This window comes from Kogia breviceps, chromosome 14, assembly GCF_026419965.1.
Source record: "Kogia breviceps isolate mKogBre1 chromosome 14, mKogBre1 haplotype 1, whole genome shotgun sequence".
Classification (NCBI taxonomy): domain Eukaryota; kingdom Metazoa; phylum Chordata; class Mammalia; order Artiodactyla; family Physeteridae; genus Kogia; species Kogia breviceps.
Genome location: NC_081323.1, coordinates 32,441,881 through 32,458,803, shown reverse-complemented (window position 1 = coordinate 32,458,803; position 16,923 = coordinate 32,441,881). Strand labels below are relative to the sequence as shown.

General features: G+C 58.8%; 1 protein-coding gene across 1 annotated transcript; it reads right to left on the bottom strand.

The window, feature by feature from the left end:
- Positions 1-584: 584 nt before the first annotated feature.
- CST7 (cystatin F) lies at positions 585-10,538 on the bottom strand. Its single transcript, XM_059037612.2, has 4 exons — positions 10,354-10,538; positions 2,708-2,880; positions 1,673-1,789; positions 585-1,044 (listed from the first exon to the last, which is right to left on the bottom strand). The coding sequence occupies exons 1-4, from the start codon at positions 10,421-10,423 to the stop codon at positions 967-969; spliced, it is 438 nt and encodes a 145-aa protein (XP_058893595.1). The 5' UTR covers positions 10,424-10,538; the 3' UTR covers positions 585-966.
- Between the last annotated feature and the right edge of the window lie 6,385 nt (positions 10,539-16,923).

The following is a 16,923-nucleotide window of genomic DNA, read 5'->3' as shown; positions in this document are numbered from 1 at the left end:
GCTGTGGAATTATCATGACTCTCATCGCCACAAGAGCCAGAGGAACTTCACTTGGGGGTTCACGTTTGTCACGTTTATGATAGCGAGCTAAGTCGCCATATGAATTTAATGCACATTTTCTGTTTCCTGTGGATTACCGAGTTGTTCTTTTGAAGGTGACAGCACGTTTTGCACTAATCCGTAGTTGGACGAGGACTCCCGGGCTCACGGTGCAGGCGTCTGGGCCCCCTGCTCCCGCTTGGCCCAGCCTTGTGTCGCCTCCACTGCGAAGGCCTTCCCACCTTCCCACCCACGGCGGTGCCCCCGCCCAGCAGGTCCCCCACACTGCCTCCTTCTCCGGGCCGGGCCGTGGGATCTGCTCCGTCCCTGCCCACCTACCTGCCCAGGCGCAGCTGCCGAGCCTCAGGCAGCAGAGAACGTGGAGCTGGGATGAGCAGAGGGCGGCGCAGCTGGAGGTGGGGGGCCTTGGGGCTTTGGTCTTAAGTACGGTTCAGTGGCGAGGCCCCCCAGGGCTTTGTGGAGGGAAGGGGGCCTCCTGACTTCCCCATTCTCCCCTTAGCAGGTCAAGCAGCAGGCATTGCTTTGAGGTGATCAGTTCTTTATTCAGGTTTATTCGTAACTATTCACCCAAGAGGTCACTGATGCCTGGTCCCTGCCCAGTGCTGGGACGGTTATTCAGATGGAAAGATGGCCCTCTGGGCTTTCCTCGAGGGCCTGGGACCTCGGGGCAGTGAGGTGGGAGTTTGAGAACCCATGTAATCCCCATTGGAGGACTCGCCCTGTCTGTGCAGACCCTGAATCTAGGTGCACAGTGTCAGGGAGACTAGTTAAGTTTGGAAGGAGACTTGGTGTGTTCAATCCAGCTGTGGGGTTGCTCTGCGCTGACCCCTGGCACCGCCATTCTGCTCTCAGGAGATGCTGTTTCCCAGGGCCCATGACAGCAGGGATGGAGCTGGGAGGCAGGAGTCAGTGACAGCGGAGGACAGGCACCTTGAAGCTCTGGAGCCAGGGGACGACCCAGACTTCAGAGTAGCAGCTGAGAGTCTGAAATGAGGGTGGCCTGAGGGTCCCCCTTCATGGAGGCTTCCCATCCCACCAGGGTGACCTCACCCGCTGCAGAGGTGGGTTCCCAGCGCCACTGCCTCGGGCGGGGCTGTGTGTGTGTGTCTGTACACGTGTGTGCTTGTGCTTGTGTGCTCACGTGTGTGCGTGTCTGCGCCCATGCATGTGCACGTGTTTTCTTTACTGAAGAATTCGCTCCCTGCCCTGACTTTATTTTGAAAAATTTCAAACCTACAGAAATGTTGAAAGAATAATTAAAAAATATATACTCAAGACATGTATTTACAAATTACCAAATTTTTCCACAGCTGCTCTCCCCGTGTGTGTATATAAAATTTCTCAATTATGTACAGGTTTTCTTTTGTTCTCCCCCCACCCCCCAAACCTGCAGTGTTTACTCCCTGGAGATGTGTCTGTGGGAGCGAGGAGGGGTGGTTGTTTGGGAAGTCCTGGGGGGCTGCCTCTCGCTCTCCTGTGTTGGGGGTGGACGTGGGCGCTGCTCAGGGGTGGGATCAGGAACCTCGCAGGTAGAGCAGTGCCGAGGGTGGTTTCCGAGGCAGCGGAGGTGGCTGGGGGGTGGTGAGCGGTGGGGAGGCCAGAGCCCTCTTACCCGCTTCAGGGTGCGGTTGGTCTGGAAGCTGCAGTTGTCCAGGCTCGAGTGCCTGTTCTTCTTGCAGGTGGTTCTGCTGACGTCCAGGTCCAGCATGAACTTCAGGCCTTTCACTATCTGAGGGGATAGAGGGCGGGCCTGGGTCACTGGGCCTAGGACATGGTGAGAGATGGGGTGAGCTGGGGGCCCACCTCCTTGCCCCCAGGCTTGGGCATGCTCTCCTGCAGATGGTGGAGGCTGAAGACCCCAGTCCCCGGGTCTGGGCCCCTGGAGTCCTGACACTGGCTACTTACACCCACGCAGACCACCCTCCATGATAGGGACAGCCCCATGCAGACCACCCTCCATGATAGGGACAGCATCCTGCTCTGAGAGTTTGCGGTTGCCAAAGAGAAGAGAGATAATAAAGTCACCCCCCAATCCTGTACCCAGGGGTGACTGTTATTGTGAGTCAGCATGTGGGGTGGTGTCGGGTAGCACACATCCTCGGGGCTGTGGGTCTCTCTCCCTAAGGCCAGCTCCCTGGTCAGTGACCGCGAAGCTTGCTGACCGGCTGCACTGGGCCCCTGCTTTTCGAGAGTGGCTGCATCCTGTCACTGACTGTGTCCTGTACCCTCATTGACCTGTGTTCTTGGGACCCAGGACGAGCCAGGCCTGTCTGCCCTATGGTTTCCTCATGGGAGGGGGAGTACCGAGCTGCTCGTATGGGGCCGCTGAGAAGTGTGGGGACTTCTCAGGGTGTGACATTCCTGCAGGGACGGGGCAGTGGTTGGGGGACGTGGCCGAAAGTGCTTTGGGGCCGCGGAGCAGTGGCCTGTGGGCAGCCCGGCAGGCAGGCAGCCCTGAAGGTGGGCGGCGGGGCAGCTTCTGGCCCGTTGTAGCCGCCCTCGCCCGCCCTCCTCCCTATGTGCTGCCCGGGAGGAGCCTGGTTCAGTGAGAGATGGCGCCGGCCTCGGTGCCCGACTCTGGTGGCCCCGGTCCGGTTCTAGGTGGTCAGACCTGGCCTCCTTGGGCAGTCCTGATCCCGGACCCCACCTGGACGAGGGCTCTGCTGACGTGCGACTCCCGGAACAGGAAGGCGTCATTGCTGCAGTTGTTGAAGCTCTCGGCGCTGTGTCTGGCTGCCCTGAGGACGTCTGGGTCATTGGTCTTGATAGTCTTGGGAAATCCTGGCTTCACACCCGAGTTAAGGATCTGGGAACAAAAATCTGGACGAGAAACAGAACCAGACAAGAACATTACTGTCGGGGGGTCCTTGGTTCAGGGATCACGCCTCCCGCCTCTGCTCCCGGTGTGGCGCCTGGCCCATCTGCCCACCTGGCCTGTTCTCCCCTCCCCTGGCCGTGTACCCTGCCGGCCCATCCATCTCTCACCCCCCAGTGCGTCTGCCCTCCGTCCCCGTGGTTGTCCCGTCCTCAGCCGAGGGCCAGTGCGGTGGGCGGCACGGAGGTGGATAAGATGTGGTCCCGTCCTTTCCCTGTCCGCAATGGGTGTCCTTTCAGAACCCAGGTTGTTTCCAACAGTTACAGGAGCCTGGACACCCCTGCCCGCCCTCAGGCCTGGAGCCTCTGTCAGGATGAACCCTGGTTTTCCGAGAAGTCAGCCCTGGCCTTTGAGGCTGCCCTCCGGCTTCGACCCCTCAGCTTGTCCCCAGCAAGTGGCCGAGGGGAAGTGCTCGAAGGCTGTCCTCCGCCCCCAGGACTCTCGACTGAATCCGCCCAGCTGCCAGGTCCCCACGGTGCCCGTGTGCTGCCTTCTCTGGGTTGTTTGGGCAACAGGTGGGTGGTGGCTTTTCTAGTTGGTGGCTCAGGGGTGACTTGATTTCAAATTTATGTTTCTCAGTTTTGTTGCAGTGGTCACGGACTACTTTTATATTAAAACCGAAATTGAGGAGGAGGGAGAATGGGAAGAGGGTTTAGGGTTGTAGATTACTTCTCTTTTCTAAGAATTCCCCAGATTTTCCTGACATCATCTTGTGCCAGAAGTGATCCGGAGCTGACCCACCCCCTGGTGCCAGCCCAGCTGTTTTCTTTCACTGAGTCACGTGGAGTGTGGGGTCTGTGCCTCGTGCACGGCCTGCATCGGGGCTCAGCTGCATCCTGGCCGGTGTGGAGGGTCCACTGCCTTGCACTGCCCTGGAAGGTCACTCTGCCTCTCTTGGCCGTGACCTTGGGGAACACCTGTGGTGCATTCAGTGGGGGGTGGGGTCAGCACGTGGTGGACCCGCTGGAGCCACAGGAAGTAGAGACTTGTGGACGAACTTCTGGGCGTTGCGTGCGGAAAGGAGTGGTCAGTGCTGCTTGGGTCCCCTCCTCACGGGGGACTCGTTGGGACTGCAGACCCAGGGTGCTGGGTATGGGCCCTGCCATCTTGAGGACCCGCGGTTCCCTGGTTGTGAAGAAGTCTCGACTCGTGGGAGGAAAACAATGGTGTGAGGTCGGCACTGCTTGGGGGTTTTGTTCCTCAGGGGCTGGACGGGGGTGTCCTGCTGGAGACAGGGCCCCCCAGCCACGGGGCTGATGGACTGAGAGGGCCTTCACCTCAGCTGGGGGTGGGGGTCAGGGTCAGTGGGCTTGCTGGGCTGGGACCCAGGCACCTGGCAGGATGGCTCGTGTGTGGCTATGTGTCCAGGAGCTTGGGCCAGGGTCAGTCCAGTACACTGGGACCTCTTCTGGGGGCCGGCCTGTACGCAGGTCACAGCAGAGGGTGAGACACGGCGGATGCCAACTCAGCTCAACTCAGCGGGGAGGTCTTGCCAGGATGTCAGTGAGCCCATCAGCCTAGAGCGAGGTTTTCGGAGGAGGCTGGTTCCACCGCCGCCTGAGGTCTGCACAGAGCCCTCCTTAGAACTGGATATCTGCTGTGGCAGTGGGCACACGAGACCCTCACCGGGTGTGAGAACCAGGATGGCCAGAGCCGGCCCTATGCGGCCTCGCTGATGGGTCTCCTCTGGCAGTGGGCAGAGGAGGCATGGCTCCGGTCTGGGTAGGATCTGTGGAGGGCCCATGACCCTGGGGGTGAGCTGCTGGCGCTCATGACAGCCTCTTTGTAAGGGGGGCTGGCACTGCCCGCCCAAGCGGGACCTCTCCTGGCAGGTGGGCCCCAGCTGGGTCCCTGGGTCAAGATGGAGCTCTGGATGGCTCTGTGAGGCCCCCTCAGCTGGGAGGCCTGCTCCACCCCCATGAGAGCTTCCCAGCAGGTAAGATTGTCGCTCATCCCCCACAAAGCTCTGTCCCCAAGGTCTCTGAGAGTCTCCTTTGCCATAATCCGGCCCTCACATGACGTCCGCACAGACTCTGGGCTGGGCTGTGGCTGAGGTCTCTGGATGCGGCAGCTGGGTTGGTCGGCTGGCTGGGCCCTGAGCCCGTGGCTCTGACTCTGGTGTTGGGAGGGCTGCTGGCCTGCTGTTGACGACAGGAAGTCCAGTGTGGTTTTCTGTTTGGAAAACAGCTTGATTTCTGCTTGTCAGCATAGTCTGAACAGCAGACGGGAAGGACCACCTGGTGGACGGTCCAGTCGCCCATGTGTTTGTGGGTCTATATCCACAGCTATTTTTTCTTTGTACAAATTACATATATTGCTTTTTCTGATTTTGTTTGGTAGGAAACTTGAAAAACACAGAAAAGTACAACAGAAACATTAGAGCTCACTCTCAGTGTTGCAAAGGTAACCACTGCTACCTGTTTTTTAAATAAAGTATACTACATTTAATTTCACTTGAACTTAACATGATTATAATAATGAAGTGAAACTAGGTGAGGCCAAACCTCCGATGAATGTCTCTGCCAAACGTGTGATGTCAGTTCCTAAGCGATTTCGGTAAAGTTACAAAGAGGTTGTAGGAAACTTGAAGTTGGTTTATTTTTAACTACATTTCCTGAAATATAGGCTTCAGTTAAGCGAGGCTTCATCAGCAGAGTTATCTAAACAAACAGTAAAACCCCATTTTTAATTTAAAAAAGTTGAAAAGTCAAACCTATTTTCAGAGTGATTCTTTAGAATGTCCACAGGGCAAGGTTGGTGCAGAATAAGCCCAAAGAGGGGCTCTCCTTCTGGAAGAAGACAGGCAGCCGGGGGCCCTGGGCCCCAGCCAGCTAGCTGCCTCCCACCACTGCCCAGGGGTTCACCCCCCACCCACCCTGGGCTGGCTGTGGTCCCATCTACAGGGAGGAAACAGGCGTCGAAGGAGTGTAGGGCAGGTTAAACCGATGTGTGAAAGCCGTGCTCTTTTTCTCTCAAGAAGTATTTCTCAATGGGTGCTGTGGGCAACTCCAGGTTGGGGGCAGGACAGTGATCCGGCATAAGCGGCTCCAAAAGGGAGCTGGGGGTGGAGACCAGTTAGAAGGCGCGGAGGTGGGCCGGGGGAGCAGAGAGCGGAGCACGGGGCAGACCTGGCTGCAGGCTGGGTGCGGGGGCCACGGGGGGATCGTGACTCACACTGGTGGCAGGTGGTGGCCTGGTGATGTGGACTGAAAGGACAACCAGAAGGAGAGGTTGTGAGGAGGAACAAACACTCATCACACACGCTGGGCTGGGGAGGGGCCGGGCGGCGCAGAGAGGTGAGGTTTCCAAATGAGCCAGACTCCTTCCCCCATCCCCTGCCGGTTGGGGCAGGGAGGCCTCGGCCCAGAAAGGCACTGGGAAGAGGCCCAGAAAGGCGCTGGGAAGAGGGAGGCGGGCAGGCCCTGTGGTGAGGGGCGGGCTGAGTCAGGAAGGAGAGAAGAGGGCCCCTTACTGCTCTTGGGAGAGAAGTAGCTCTTCAGCTGGTCTTGAAACAAATGGCTCAAGACGGCAAGAGATTGGGCAAGAGATGGGGGGCCGGAGTCTTGGGAAGATTCGGGTGATAGCAGCGCTGTGCTGGGTACTGAGCAGGGGGTTGAGCCGCCCCCGGATGCACAGTTGTAAGAGCACCAGGCGAGCACAGTGTGCAGGGGCGGGAGGCTTGGAGGGAGGATGGCAGAGGCCCAGCTTTCCTGGGGCCAGAGCAGACTCCCTGGCGGAAATGCGAGCCCCTGTTGTCTCAGACCTGGGCATTGGAGCTGGCCCTGGGACCAAGAGCGCGGGCAGGAACCGGTGCGGGACCTGCCTCTGGCAGATCCTTCCCACCTGCCCTGGCACAGCCCGGACCTGCTCCAGGAGCCAGCACGGCTGGGGATCCCACAGGCCCCTGGGCTGCTCAGGCTGCACCAGTGGACTCCCGGCCACCCCCTTCTGTGAAATCACCCCAGGCCCCTTCGACACCCCCTGATTCAACCTGATTCAAGGGAGTCAAGGAGTCTCTCCTCTCCTGGTGACCAGAATGGGAAGCAGAACGTCAAGGAAACGTTCTGATGTTTCTTGCTGAAAAGTGTAACTTTCCATCTAAATCACGTGATTCCTACTCCAGCTCCTGTCCTGTCCTGTCCCTACACCCCCTTCTTCAGAACTAACACCGGCCCCACTGATTTCGGTGGCCAGGCTCTGCGCTTGCCCTCACCAGTTGGGGCACTCAATTCCCTCCACCAGTGTGTGGGCACTTCACAAACATCGAGGGGTTCAAGGCAGGTCCACAGTTGAGTAGGTGCAGCCAGAGCTTTGGGGGACGTGGTCAGCAGCCCTTTGGGTTGCGGCCACAGTTAACTGTTTCTATGCAGGTTAAAGAGGATGGAATCTGCCCTCCAATTACCACCAAACATGCAGCAAATGTCCCAGGAGAGGACAGCAACCTCCTGACAAAGAGCAGCTGGTAAAATGAGCCAGCAGCAAATGTTTTTGGTAAACGTCCCTCAACTTGCTTTTCTGAAAAATGAAGACATGGGATGATGTCCTGTAGGAGGCGCTGGAGCCTGGGACGCTGGCTGTGTGTCCACAGATGCACCGAAGCCTGGTGGGGGTGCTGGGCCCTTTGGAGAGTTCAGTGCCTCAGGCCGCGCAGCCCCTCCCTCCGTGGTGTGGAAGGGAGAGGGGCTGCTCAGGCAGCTGGGGCTCCCCACCCCTTCGTGTTTCAGGAGTGTCCTGTGTGTGGCTGGGAGGTGGGGGGACCCGAGAAAGGAACCAGGGTGCCCAGGAGCCAAACACTGAGGCCCCCACTGGAGGCTGCCCCACCGTGTCCCCGGTGGTCTCCTCGTGGTGGCTGCTTCCCTGCCAGCATCACGGGGCCCTTGTCATGTCACAGGCGGGGTCCTGGAGTGCACACTAGGAGGGCTGTGCCCAGAGAGCGGGGTGCTGGTGTCCACTGACCACCTGGAGTTTCACTCCGAGCCTCGCCCCCTCACTTGACACCAGAACTCAGTGCGCTGGTGGTTGCCCTTAATTCTGTGGGGCCACACCTACCCGGCTGTGCTCTTGGGGCTCTGACTAATGAGTAGCCCCGTTGTTTTGAGAGCATAGGTGTCCCCTGGCACAAACAGGATAATGGTTAGTCCCTGCCTTAATCCACTGGGACATGCCCAGAGTGAGTCCCAACTCTGCCTCTCAAAGGCTGTGCAGCCTTGGGGAAACTGCCTGACCTTTCTGAGCCTCCGTGTCCTCATCTGTATAATGGGATGATGATGGCACCAACCCCACAGGGTTGTGGTGGAAATACAGGAGACCATCCATAGGAAGATCTTGTCGATAAAGGACATACCATAGTGTCATGATTATCAAATATGTGAAATGGCTGCAGTGGGGCTCTGAGGGCAGATGGGTGCCCCCACTGGAAAAAAGAAACCTCAAAATGCAGAGGGTGGGTCAGTGGCCCTCGTGCAGAGATGCAGCAGTTACCCTCCACCCCCTGCCCTGGGATGCAGGCCGGCGTGGGCCTCCCTTGTGGTGGGTGGTCTCTGGGTCCTGCCACTGGTGACGATGGCTGCTGGACCCCAGACCCTGCCAGGTGGCCTGTGATGGGAAGATGGGCCCCTGCAAGCCCGACTGGGAGGGCTTCCCAGGAGAGATGAGTCAGGTTGAAAAAGGGCTTCCATTTTCAACCGAAGGAAAAGTGGCTGAAGAAATCGATGTAGCAATTTCCTAGGTTCTGAAGGGCTTGGGGAGGGAGGCTGCCGGGCTCAGGTCAGCGTAGTTGAGCACCAGGGGTGGGGATAAGCCAGATGCGCAGGTGGCGACACTCGGGGCCCCTGACCTCCCACCATGGAAGGCTCTAGGATCTGTTCTCAGAGGAAGGCCGTGGGGCTGAGGGGCGGACTTGGGTCTGGGGCCAAGCTGTCTCTTCTCGACCCCCAGACGGGGGCCTCCAAGCCGCTCACTCGAGCCCGAGGCCCTCGCTGGGGCCATCACCTGTCACCTGCAGCAGAAAGGATCTGTGTGGCATAGGGGCTGCGGCCAGCAGAGGCTCAGGAGCAGGGGTGAAGGTGGGAGGCTGCCCCCCGCCTCAGGCCCGGGGCATTGCTGTCCGTGGGCCACCGCAGCCAGGCACTTCCAGGGCCTGAGGGGTGCAGTGGTTTACCCATTTCATGGACAGTGAGACTGAGGCTCAGAGAGGCTCCAGGTCCCAAGGCCTGTGCATGTGGCTTGGACTCTGGACCCTCCTCCATCTGGGCTGTGGGGCTGAGAGCAGGCCTGACGGGGGGAGGGCCAGGCCAGCCAGAGGGCTGTGTGTAGGGCAGGGCGTCTTCCACCTCCTGAGGGGGCACGTGCGGGACTGGGTTGGAGAGGGTTTGGTCCAGCACCAAACCCCAGCAGAGGGGAGGCAGTCCTGCCAAGGAAAGGAGGCCAGCGTCCAGCGCCTCCTGGGCCAGGATTCCCCACGCAATCCTGCTTTACATCCCAGTGCAGTGGAGACGGCGGGCCCCTCACTCAGGCTTTCATTGGGAGTCACTTCCCTGGTCTGAACGTCCAGCCACTTCCCTGGCCTGGCCTCCTCGGTTGGGCACTAAGGGGGCCCAGGAAGACAGACAGCTCCTGGAGGAGAGGACCCGTGAGGCTTCATGGTGTGAGCTAAGACCGCGGGTGGGGGAGGGGGCAGAGGCAGGATGTCCTGTCCCCATGGTGCCTGAGATGGTCCAGAGCCCCAGGTGGTGTCACCCACTCCCGAGTCTGTGACCTCCAGAGACTCTGAGAGGCTCAGGCTGTCCCCAGGTCACCTGCCTGGGCACCCCGGACCTGGTCATCTGTGGCCAGGCTCTGGACCTCCTCAAAGAGGGAGGAGGGCAGAGACCAGTTACTACCTGGGGGCTGTACCCTCCACCTCCCGCGGGTCACTTCAGCCCCAGCTACCAGCTTCCTCGTGCGCATGGGGGCAGGTGCTCACGGGCTGTGTTACTGGGCAAGTCGCCTAACCTCTCTGTGCCTCATTTCCTGGCCTACAGGTGGCGGCTCCCCTCCCCGTCCCCCCAGCTCTGGCCTGGCTGGAAGGATGAAGACTTAGGTTCCCCAGAGCTAAGTCACAGGGCAGCAGCAGCGGAGGCAGGAAGGGTGCACCATCAAAAGAAATGGCGCACCATCAAATAGAAACGGCCTGACTGCTACCCTGTGTGCTGTCTCCGCGGTGGGGCTGTGGCGGGCCTCCCTTGGGTACTTGCAGACCCCTGGAGCGGCGGGGGACAGAAGGCACTTCCCCGGTCCCCAGACCCCCCCAGTCCCCCTCTCTGCCGAAGCCTGCTCCCCACAAAGGCAGCCGCTGTGAGGTCCCCTGGAATGTGCCTTGGGAACGGGGTTGGGGGGCGAGCTCACGGCGCCTGGACAGTGGGGAGGCCCCCTCTTACCTCTCGAAGGGTCCCCCGTGGCACCCAGGATGAGGCCACAGACGACCAGCAGTACTCCGGCAGGACTCATGGCTGCACTCAGGGCTGTGCTGAGCAGGGGCGCTGGCAGCGAGGTGCTGGGGGAGCCCCGCCCCACGAACCGCCTGCCTGGGGTGCGGGTGGTGGTTTCTTGCTCTTCATCTCCACATCTTGCAGCTACAAACTCAACCGCTTCCTTTGTAAAAGTTTCCAAACAGCGATTATTTGCAGGGGAGGGGAGGAAGAGGTGAGAGCTGTGAGCAAAACTGCGATTTTCTACCCTTGAAACACATGGAAGAGACGTTGCAGCAGAAAAATGAGCAGGGATTTTCAGAAGCACATGCACTTAGGGTTCCTTCTGCAAAGGGTACGCTCCTCAGGCCTAGATTCTGGGGTTTGAGTGGCCCCCTGCAGGAGACTGTCCTCCTGCTGGTGTGAATTAGGTGACTCCCTGGGAAGTAGCAGGAGAACAGGGTGCAGGCCACGGTTCAGAGGATGACCATCGCCAGGCCTGGAACCGGGTGAGGACCAGCGTTTGCTGATGAGTGATTGATCCTTGAATCTTTTTGGCTCAGAGCTGGCAAAGGAAAGGAACAGTGTCTGGCCTAGAGGTCCTGGCACTCTGCCCAACCTCTAGGCCAGGCCCACGGTTAGGACTGGGAGCTCTGGAGCCAAAAGGCTTGAAGCTCTACCTCTGAACACCTGGGTGACCTTGGGTGGGGATCTCCAAGCCTCAGTTCCTCAGGTCATGCTGAGGATTTGGGGATGTCGTGAATGTAAATGGCCACTGTGCCTGTGCCCTCCACCAGGCATGGCAAGGAGTTGGGCTTCCCCTGTGCTCACAGCCTTGACCCTGCAGTACCTCGGGAGCTGGCGGTCACTCCTGCATGTCCTCAGTGTGGTGGGTTATTCCCACTTTCAGAAGCTCCGGGGATTGGGGAGCTCAGAGCGGTTATGGGACCTGCCTGTCACTGCACTGTCTCCGGCCCTCGGCCCTGTTGTCTGTGAATGTGGGTGATGGTCTACCTTGCCGCCCAGGCCTGGGGGCAAGCAGAGGCCCAGAGAGGAGGAAGGAACGGGGGTTAAAGCAGCGTTACGGGCCCCCGGCGAAGTGTGCATGTGTGCACTGTGTTCATGTGTCATGTGTATGTGTGTGCATCCAGTCTTTACATGTGTCTGAATGTGAACATGTGGAAGTGTTTTTATGAGTGTGAATGAAAGGTGTGTATGTGCTTTACACGCAGATGTGTATAAGTCTGTGTGAGTGTGTTTTGTATGTATGTTGTGATGTTGATTTTATGTGTCCACTGGGCCACTGAGCGCCCGGACATTTGGTCAAACATGATCCCATGTGTATCCACGAGGAGTGTTTCTGGAAGAGATCAGTGCTGGAGCCAGTAAACTGACTAAGGCACCCGGCCCTCCTGCGTGGTGGGCCTTGTCCAATCAGTCGAAGGCCTGAATAGAACTAAGGCCGGGAACTAAGAATCCTCTCTGCCTGCCTATCTTCCAGCTGGGACATCGGTCTTCTCCAGCCTTCGGACTCAGACTCGGACTGTCCTGGGTCTGGACTTCTCAGCCTCCTTAATCCCATGAGCCAATTCCTTGTGACACACACACACACACACACACACACACACACAACCTACTGCCTCTGTTTGTCCGGAGAACGCTGACCCATACATCTGTGCAGGTGTCTGGACTTCTCAGCCTCCTTAATCCCATGAGCCAATTCCTTGTGACACACACACACACACACACACACACACACACACACACACACACACACACACACACACACACACACACACAACCTACTGCCTCTGTTTGTCCGGAGAACGCTGACCCATACATCTGTGCAGGTGTCTGTGCCTATATGTATCTGTGTGTGAGTGTACATTGCTTTCGAGTCTGTGTGTTCATATGTGTCTGTGTCTGTGTCTCTGTGCACGTGTGTGACTGTGTGTAGGTGTGTACGTGTGCTATTTCTGCCCCATCCTTGGACTACTGGGGGTCGTGGGCTCTGCACTGAGCCCCACTCATTCACTGGCGGGTCTGTTCATCACTCACCCCTCCTGCCACCCCTTCCTGCTTGAAGTGTGGTCCCCTGCCCAGTGCCCAGTCAGCACTCCCTGGGCCCTTGATGAAAATTCAGCTTCTCAGGCCCTGCCTGTGAACAGGCTCTGTGAGTGGGGGCAAGGAATCTGTTTTCACAACCCCCCCAGGAGACTTTTTGTCTTTCGGCCTCCACGCTGTGCCTCCTGTTGGTTGGCTGGAGCCGTCCAGTTCTCAGGCTGTCCTCCCCTGGCAGAGGAGCGAACCGGACACCTGAGCCGTCCTGCTGCTTCCAGGTCCCGAGCTTCCTGCCTCGTGCAGCCCGTCTTGGCCACAGCCGGGCCCAGGGAGCCTGGGCCTCCGCCAGAAGTGTTGCTGCATTCGTTCTGATGACAGCCGCGGTGATGGTGAGAGGGCATGTTCCAGCACTTGCTGTGTACCGGGCACTTTTCTCAAATCCCCACACCATTTGACAGTCGAGGAAACTGTGGCACAAGGGGGTGAGAAGTTGCGGGAAGTTCTGCAGAGTTGGGGCCCAGGCCCAGCGCTGTGTCCCGGCCGCTGCCCTGCACTCCCTGTCCCCCGTCCCCCAAACCCCTCGTCCCCCTGCCTCCGGCCTGGGGCCGCAAGCCTGGGGCTGTCCGTGCCGGCCACGCTGGCACCAGCCAGCCTGCATATGCCAGCTTGGCCATGGGGGTCCCTGATGGTGGCCCGAGTGAGCCGACATCCTGTCCAGCACGACTGTTGGCAAAAGCATCACCGAGCCCTGCAGAGCAGGAGTGTGGGGGGCCTTGGACGGAATCTAGGATTGTCTGTGTGACTTTTGTGCACCCAAAAAATGTACAGAAGAAGCACAAAAACTGGTTGTCCCAGGAGAGGATTACGCAATGGGCTTCTGAGACCTTACGCCCTGCGTGTACTTTATTTTCTAAAGTCCACAGTGGTTGTCTGAGTGGAGGGGCAGGAGTGTGCTTTTTTGGTCTGGGAAGAGCTGCTGGGTGGCGAGCAGACTTTGTCCACAAGGTGGCGCCGTGACCCAAGAAACGAGCAGGTCTCGCCTGGTGTTTCCCACGCTGGGGGCTGGGGGCTTCTTCCTCTGCTCTGGGACCCCCCTGCTTCCGTCCCTACATCTGCTGTACTGGTGATGGATTTCAGCAGTCCTGGGCCTTCTCTGGGGAAATGCAGTTCTCAGTGGGGGTGGGAGGGACCCTGCAAATCTTCAGCCTGGGGGCTCTTCACTCTCCCCAGGCTGGGCCTCCTCCTGGGGGATCTTGGTGCTTGTGCTGGTGGGGTTCCCGCACCCAGTGCCGCCCGCAACCATCCGTCATGATCGCACATTCTGCACGTGGGGGGCTGCATGTGTCGGCATGTCCCATCTCCATGGGGTCTGGGGCATCCCTGGGAAGAGCCACAGGCTGGGTCTGGAATCACCCTAAGATGCTGGTGCTGCATCTGGACTTGGTCTCAGAGGGGCTGTCGGTGTGGTGGCCCCTGGAGTGGCAGGTGACAAACCCCTGGATCAAACCTACCCTGAAGCTCATGTGCTGCTCGATTTTCCAGTTATGAGTTCCCATCCAGTCTCTTGCTGCTTAAGACCATTCTAGTTGGATTTTCTAGGTTTGTTTCCCTTTCCCTCAGCACAAAAGACGCCAACTGACACATGGGAAACAAGTTTGTGGCTGGGTCGGTATCAGGGGTATGTGCTTGCCAATTGGGCGTCTGGAGAAGTTGGTAATGCTATTGACCAGGAGAACTGAGAACCTTTCCAGTGGTGACGGGAGCCTGGATCCACAGGTGGAGTGAACTCACGTGCCACAGGCACAGTGGGGCTTGGTTCCTGGATACTGCACACAACCTGCCTTACCTGTCTCAGTGCCGTGGCTTCTGCCCAGAGGTCACGTAAAGGCCTGGCCTGGCTTCTGACACCTGTTACCTAAGGTTGCCCGTTAAAGTACAGGGCACCCTGTAAACTTGAATTTCAGAGAAACAACAAATAAATTTTTAGTATAAGTATATACTAAATACCGCATGGGATGTACTTATACTGAAATCATTCATTCTCTAAAGTCCAAACTTTCTGTATTTTTATGTGCTAAACTTGGCAGCCCAACCCTTGCTTGGTCTGGTGACCTGGCTGGAAGGACAGAGTTGCCAGCTCTTTACATGTGATTCTTCTGTGTGGATCTGTGGGCTCTCAGCTCAGGGGCCCGGTGGGTCAGCCTGGTCAGCTGACCACACCGGCCAGCTCTGGGTCCTGGTTTGGAGCAGCACCTGGTGTGACGGGACGGGATGGGACGAGATTCGCTGCTCCTCTTGCCCTTACGCTTTGTGGGTTAAGAAGCGTCCTCAGGGGCCCTGACACTTGCTCGCCTGGGTGGGCTGGATGCTGCCCCTCGCCTGGGGACTCCATGAGGGCTGGGCCTCTTGGCTTCCCGCTGTGTCACCCAGACAGCGACTCATGACGTCCGACGTCATGTGGCAGCAGCGGCTTCTCACGGAGACTGGAGCTCAGCCTGCGCGGCTGTCTGTACCGCCCTGAGGGTGGCTGAGGCCCAGGCCTGGGACCCGGGGGCTAGCCTGGAGGGGCTGAGGGCGTGGCTGCCCCCTCTGCTGACTGCTTGGTGGGCACAGGGCACCGCCGGCCCCATGGCAGGTCCTTGGTGCTCATCCTCCAGCTGAGGGGAGGGTCACGCCCTTTCCCAGGGGCAGCCTGAACCCCCGGGGCTCCAGGCAGGACCTCTCTGCAGACCCGTCACCGCTCCAGAGTTCTGGCTGCCCTCATACCCCAGCAGGGCCCTGCTCTCCCAGCACCATCTTGTTTGCTCCCCAGGGACTCATCCTTACTATCTCCACAGAAGGGATATTTAAGTTGAGCTCTGATGACGGGGTAGGAGTTTTATTGGCAGGAAAGGAGGGGGTGAAAGCAGAGGGGGCATCGTGAGCAGAGGCTGGTGGGGGTTGCGCTCCTCATCAGGACAGCTGTGCTGCTCTGTGTGGCTGCAGCTGGGGATAGAGGAGGCTGGCCCAGCCTCATCGTGTGGTCCTGGACCTCTGGGTCCTTCTTGGGGCCACCTGAGCCTAGGAAGGTTTGCTCAAGGGGAGCAAGTGCTGGTGCTGACAGCGAACTTGGCTGTGCCGCTGCCCACCAGGCCCTTGTCCAGTGGCTCTTTAAGCCTCACGCTGCAGGACAGTGGCAGTAGAGTGACCTATGACCTGGCATTGGAGAGCCAAGGGCTGTGTGCAGATTTAGACTCTGTGTCCACCTGTATCGTCTCCACCTGCCTGCTGAGTTTCCATGGGCCGCATTCTCTTCGAGTGGGTCTTACAGCCAAGGGCTGTCAGGGTCTGGAGTTGGGGCTCTGGAAACTCCTGGAAAGGCTGAAACCGGAGGATGAGGAGGAAAAGGCTCAGGGCAGGACATCGGGTGCTGGAACCTGCTGGGACCCCAGCACAGGGACACGGGCTGCTGACCACCGAGGCGAGGCAGCTCTCTGACCTGTTTTCCCCCTTCACATCTTTCTTTCTGACTAAAGCTGCGTTTTCTGCTCTTAAGGCTTAACGTGATAACATTTAGCCCCCTGCCATACCCCTGTATTCTGGGTAATCACCCCACCTCAAGGTCCTTCCTCACATCTGCAGCGGCCCTTTTCCCTGAAGAGTACCATAGTTACGGGTTTCAGGCTTAGGATGTGGGCATCTCTGGGGCCATTGTTGCGTCTGCTTCAGGAGGTGTCAGGAAGAGGAGGGCCCTGCAAGGTGGTGGGCCAAGAGCTGCTGAGGCCTCTGGGGGCCTCGGCTCAGCTGTCTCACGGACCGCCTCCCTTCATCCTCCTCCTCAGGAAGGTCTCACGCTGAGTACCGCCCCTCCAGCAGACCTGAGACAATGGTTGGAGCACTTGGCATATGGGGGGATCCCAGTGAGACACGTGCACTCGTGGGCAACAGCCAGACCACACGTGACCATGGCACTCTTCCCACTCCCTGCTTCACCTGCCCAGGAAGCCAGACCACAGCCTCTGCTGCAAGCATCCCAACGGTCAGGCTCAGGAACTGCCAGCTTCCCTAATTTTTGTCCTCGTGTTCAACTTAGCATCAACCAGAGAAGAAAGCCGAATGTGCCCCCGGCCAGGCCTGTGGGATGCCCCACTTCTAGTTGCCTGCCTCCAGCCTCCCCCGTCCCCCTCCCTGGCCTGCACGCCCGTCTCTGCCACGCGCCAGTGGCTGAGTTCCCTTGCTGTCTCACTCTCTGAATAGGGGAGATAGCTTTTGCTTGTTCTCCCCTGGGTGGTCCTTGTTTATTTCCACGCCGGGAGATGCGGGTAGGGAGTGGGACGGGGACACAGCCTGTACAGGTGGGCTAACGCACAGGTTCTTGCTGGGCAGCTGGCGATCTCAGAGCCAGGCCCCTGGAGGTTGGGGACGTGCTGGGTGGTGGGGCTGAGAGCAGCCCTCAGGGATGCTGGAGAGAGCCCTCAGGCAGAGGTGGCGCTCACGGTG